Source organism: Papilio polytes, unplaced genomic scaffold (genome assembly GCF_000836215.1).
Source record: "Papilio polytes unplaced genomic scaffold, Ppol_1.0 DF824225.1, whole genome shotgun sequence".
Classification (NCBI taxonomy): Eukaryota; Metazoa; Arthropoda; class Insecta; order Lepidoptera; family Papilionidae; genus Papilio; species Papilio polytes.
In genome coordinates this window covers 469,738-475,808 of record NW_013524979.1, presented here as the reverse complement: position 1 = coordinate 475,808, position 6,071 = coordinate 469,738, and the positions used below count along the sequence as shown (strand labels likewise).

The following is a 6,071-nucleotide window of genomic DNA, read 5'->3' as shown; positions in this document are numbered from 1 at the left end:
GAACCCCGGTCCGTGTAATCCAATATCCCGCGGCTACTAAATTCACTAGGTTTATATTTTATACATTTCCCTTGTTCATTTTAAAGCTATAAACAAGTCTTGTTTTATCTTGAACACAATAACCATGTCTTCTACGCATGTTTTATTTTAAACTTTTCAATGTATTCTAGTCAGAATTTATTTTAATTGAATTTTAATTTCACTGTTTTAGAAGTAGGTTTAGAAACTTATGATATTTCTGTGATTTAGATTTTTTTGGGTTTAAACACTGTAAAAATATGAAATAAAAATACACCCGTAACCCAGGTCCCTGACAAAAAAATGAGTTATGGGAACGATAGGGCGGCAAAAAGCCGTTTAAAAAACCCAAGAAATTAGATTTTTCAGATTGAATATTTTTAGTGCAGTTATTTGATTTGCGTACTTTTTTTTAAATACAAAGCACGTACTGTATACAAGTAAATAGTATTTTCTGATTATGTTTGAGAAAATAGGTTAGGTTTTTGTTTGTTAACGATACCCATGTCATCTTAACGTCACGCACAATTTCAGAGCTTTTGCTAATTCTCTCGTACCTTTTCAAGAGCTATCTTGTCAATTCGTATCTCAAGAGTGCGCAGACATTGTTTTGTCTCGCTTTGATTCCTATGAGCTTATATGGAGGTACACTACTCGATTTTTAGTTGTGCAACTAAACAGTTGAATTGGCTGAGAAACAATCGACAATCGCACACCAGTTGGACGTTTACGCTCTAAAAGTAAAAGATACGATATATAATCTTCAAAATAAAATAAAAAAATTCTACATTTTATATTTTTACGGCAAGTAGCATTCTAATATGATAAGAATTTATGAAATCGGTCTAGTAGTTTCTGGCTTTAATCGTTACAAACATACATATGAGTTACCATATAGTTGTCGCCCCCAATTTGTCCGCGCGGAATAAAAAAACTTAGTAGCGTATGTGTTTATCCAGACTATGTTTTACATCTAAGCGTGAATTTCAGCAAGATCCTTGAGCTCTGGAGATTTAGTAACAAATATCCATCCATCCAAACTTCAGTATTTGTAAATTAGTGTAATATTTGGGTAATGGAAGTGTGTTTGATATGGGACTGATTTATTAATTAAAATATAGCGTTTTTTACTCGGTGATGACTGGTTTCAATGGTGAAGTAGTTTTTAAATTCTTTGCATTATTCCAAAACAGTAGTAGAGCCCGCTTTAACATCACGAATTGGTCGGCTCGCCCGATTAATACCACGACCACAGAAAACAGGCGTGTAGCGAAAGCAATTCCGCGTTTCGACTGATGAGTGTGGTGCCGGGGGCCTAATTTTAGTCCCTTTCCCTTTCTACCTTTTTCTTAAAAAGAAAGAATGGGAATGAAAAGTGGATTTGAAGGTGGAGACGCATAGGAAGGGGAAATGTCCTCTTTATGTGCGTCTCCTCCTCCATCAATTAAGGGTAGGCAACGCATCTGCAATTGTGGATATTTATGGGCAGCGGTCGCTTTCCATTTCGGTGGATTCAAGTGGCCGCTTGCTCGTTTGCCACCTTATGTTATAAAAAAAACACACGAAAATTCAAATAATGCTTCTTTTATTAGAATAGAAGTGTAGATAAGCGGACGTTGTAGTAGAACTACAAATATTACAGCCACACACATCAATTAGTGAGATAGTAAGAAGTGTATAATACAGTAGATATCTTACGCATAAACATCGACAGAGAATTCATATCCATGACCACCTTTGCTTTCCAATTTTATTGTGACACTGTTTTTATTTAATCCGCCACTTCTGATATGACTCTCGCCGTTGCCTTTAAGATCTTTTATAACCACCCCTTTAATGAGTCCATTGTTTGGTGCCCGTACTTTTATTTCTTCACTCCTTCTTATTATAGGCAAAGCCGGTTTGCTGTGAATCTTATGGTATATGTTTTGGGCGAACGCTGTAGTACCGATTGTTAAATCTCCGTTCCCTACCACTAGTGTTGCCAGGTAGACAACGCAAATGGTGAGCAGAATTCCCTTTGACACCATTTTGTTGTTTGTTACTTCGTATTGTGTTTCGACTTTTATATACAATTAATTGGTTTGTAGATAAATGTATTAGGTTATTGTTTTTAAATTCATTTTTAATTTGATATTAATTGTTCTGCGACAGCAAATTGGTAACGTTTTTAAAATACGTTGTCACTGAACTATAAATAAAATCAATTAAATGTTAACTATAATAAATTAATATTTATAGATTTTAATCTCAACTTGACAATATGAAAAACCATAAAAAATCATAAATACAAACTATTGTGCCTACCTTTCAAGACTTAATACTAGAGGTCATGTTTAAGTGGTACCTTTTGCTATATTAAAAACTGTACAGTGGATTTTTATTATTGGAATTATTCTCTGCGTTCTCTATGTTTTTAGTAAGATCTTACATATATTTTTTAAAAACATTTGTAATTGTAATTACAGGTGTATTTTTTGCCTCCAGCGTGAGAATTAAAAAATGTAAAAGCTTAAAACATCGAATGTTTCGAAATATATTTCAATAAAATATTTTAATACTGATATTTCGAAGCATATAACCTTTTGGGAATAACAGTAGTAATATTCATTTATCGATAAGCATAAAATGGGAATTATAAAACTACGGAAAACTTTGTAAAATCGTTTTGTACATTTGTAACATATCACAAATGGGTTTTTAATTATTTTTACGCTTTGACTAAGTAATTAATTTCACACGTCAATATAATGATAGACTTGATATGTCGGAGGATATTAAATAATATGAGAAAAAGTAATCATTTTTATTTTTATTACGAAATAGAAATTAAAAGTTGTTTATTTGTAAAAGAAAATCTAATTTTCAAATCTGTCTATTCATATAATAAAATTGGAGTATCTGTTTGTAACATCAAAGGAAAAATTCCACATTTCGGGAAGATAATGTATTTACGTTTCGATAAGGAAAATCGTGTTTAATTGTAAAAAAAATTGTCTGTCTGTCTGTCCGCAAGCCGCGTTTATTCCGGGTAATCTCCGAAACCGCTGGGCCGATTTTGACCCGACTTTCACTGAAGGGTAGCTGACATAGACGGGCATACTATAGGCTACTTTTTTTTTTAAATTCCGCGCTGTTAAAATGACGACAGGACCGCTATCTCCGAAATAGATGGACCGATTTGGACGGGACTTTGACTGGAAAGTAGCTGGTAAAAAGTAGATGCACGGGGCAATATTATAGACGACCCTTTTTTTAATTCCAAGCTAACGAAGTTTGCGACAGCTCGTACTACGTACTACGTATAAAGACGAAATGTTTGATCGATAGATCGCCTAAAAAGTCATACCAAAGATGTATATCCCTCTTATACTGTAAAAAACAGAGGCAATATTTTATATTGGTATTTAGACAGTGGATACCTACGGTATACTTGACATTAATGTAACATTGAAAGTTCAATAGAGTTGTAGGGCAGACATATCGATTACCTCTTCACAACGTCTGAGTCTTTTAATCGATAGTTAAAATTTGTTCAAAGTTATAGTATCGTGCGTCGATTTACTCTAACTATACTAATATTATAAAGAGAATAAATTTGGATTTTCGGATTTTTATACTTATTGAATGAACTTAAAAGTTACTGGGCCGATTTCAAATTTAGCACCATTAAAAAGCTACGTTATCACTAAGTAACATAAGCTATGTTATAACTATTTTTAATTTTACGTGGACGATGTCGCAAGCAACAGCTATTTGTATAAAAAACGTTCAAAAAATGCAAAACACTAGCAACAATTTCAATTTTTAACCTAACCCAAAAACAGAAAAAGTCTAAAATCGTTTAACTTTTTCAACATAACCACAAAGTACTAAAACTAAGTCACGACTATAGATAACATAAGCACTTAAATGTTTTAAACGAAGTTTCATGAACTTCCGCACCCGCACTGACCACATACGATACAATACGTTTCGTCATGTGTGTAAAATTTTATTCATCTTTTACTCTATGTACATAAACGCAAACATCAAGAATTTCGTCAAATAAAAACAGAATTATCAGAAACTAGCTGTACCCGTGCGACATCATTCGCATAAAATTATGAAAAAATTATTTTGTTGTTTACATCTGTCAAATTATTTATCGCAAATGTCAAAGTGAGATGACATTATGATAAAGCATGGCAACCTTGCTTCCTTGATGTTGGCAGCAACTTATGGTCTCTTTTCCACATTAGGGTTTTTATCCAAAATATTTACCCCCTAAGTTTATCAGCGTGAAAATATAAAGCCTAAAGCGTAACGTAAGTTTAGGGCTTTTTATTAAAAAAATAATGATTCAAAAATATGCTGTTATTGCTGACATCTTAGGCAACAAAGAAGTGTGTGTTTACGCTTTATTATAATAGTATAGAAGTATAGATCTACACCTCAACCTCATAAAAACCGTATAAACTAACAAAAAGTAACCTTTATACAAATCAAGTTTATTCTACCATAATTTGCATTCTAGCCAAGATCAATAAGATATGTTGTGGGCGTACACACAATATGTAAAGTAAATGGGACGGGCGTTAATGTGAGAACCGAGACTGTGCTATAAATCATACTGGTTTCACACGAGGGTAATAGATTGTGGCAGGGCAGTCAACAGTGCAGTACTACTATAGGTAAAACAACTAAGTTTCGGCGTTATGCGTCAATAGCTGTAGGTTTCTGTCGCACTGTTTTGTCCTAGTATGAAAATTTACACTGTCTTTAGCTGCCACGTTGGCATACACTTGCCAAGTTCGAAGAAACGTGAGTACAGTAAGTTTTAAATAAAATGGTGTAGGTGTACTAACTGTAAAAAACACGTAAAAATACAGCAAGAGAAGTTTTTTTTTATTTTATTTTATCTTTTAAATTTCGACTAGCGGTGGGAAATAATAAAACTAGATTCATTATTATTAAATCATTAATACAAATTCTACTACATTTATGAAAGTAAATAAATGTAAGAATTGTTACCCTTCAAGCGACTAAAGTAAGAATATAATCCATCTCTGAAATAAACTTTCCCAACTAAGTATACAATTTAGGCACGTTTTCCCAAACTGTGTTCTCTAATCTTCGCCTACGTGTCACTTCGTAACTTACCGAATTCTCTCTTAACACTCATCTCAAACTTTACACGATAATATTCCGATGTTTTCCACTTTATTTCCACACTTTTTCCATTGTATTTCTCGTTTATTTTTTCCATGATATTTCCAGTGTACGCACCGGTATTTTACGAGGCCCGTCCTAAATTGCGAGCCTTTGTTCAGTGAAAGAGAATGTCTGCTGTAATCTCGCAGTACCTCGCCTGTGTTCTTCAATCTCGAGACGATATAATAGACAATTTTAATTTTGATGAAATTCTCCAGATAGTTGTGTTTCATTTGTTAAATATTACATTCAAAGTGTTATTTTATCTGTATGTATGTTATAGGACAAAATACAGAATAAATTAAATGATTTCCCACGTATTTTCTACACTTATAATTTTTCAATGTTATTTCAATTTTACCATATTATTTCAAAACTGTTTTAATCACATTAAAAGTCTATGTTAATAATTTAACAAATAATTAAGTTTAAATATGAGTTTTTCCCAAGTTTTAAAATACAATCAAAAACTTACGTCTATTTCAATTCTGTTACCATAGAGCTAGTAAACTATCAGACACGTATTCCATTTAATAAACCTTCCCGAGAGTAAACACGCGTGACATTATCCCTCGGGAACATGACAGATGGTCGCGTGATGTATAGCCCGGGGTTCACCCGTAGACCTGTCTACGTCTTTGTAGGTTATTGTTAGAAGAATGTTTGGAATTTAATAGCATTATGTGTATTAGTGTTTTGTTACATGTAATATTATCTTTCTTACTAATATTATAAATGTGAAAGTTTAGATGAATGGAAGAATGTTTGTTAAAATTTGTAGCCTAAACTGCGGAATGGATCTCAATGAAATTTGGCATAGATGTAGAAGATAGTCTGGAAGAACACATAAGCTATTCACT

At 32.9% G+C, this 6,071-nt stretch overlaps 1 protein-coding gene across 1 annotated transcript; it reads right to left on the bottom strand.

Moving 5' to 3' along the window:
• Positions 1-1,712: 1,712 nt before the first annotated feature.
• On the bottom strand, positions 1,713-2,048 carry LOC106110475. Its single transcript, XM_013292321.1, has one exon. The coding sequence runs from the start codon at positions 2,046-2,048 to the stop codon at positions 1,713-1,715; it is 336 nt and encodes a 111-aa protein (XP_013147775.1).
• Positions 2,049-6,071: the final 4,023 nt, after the last annotated feature.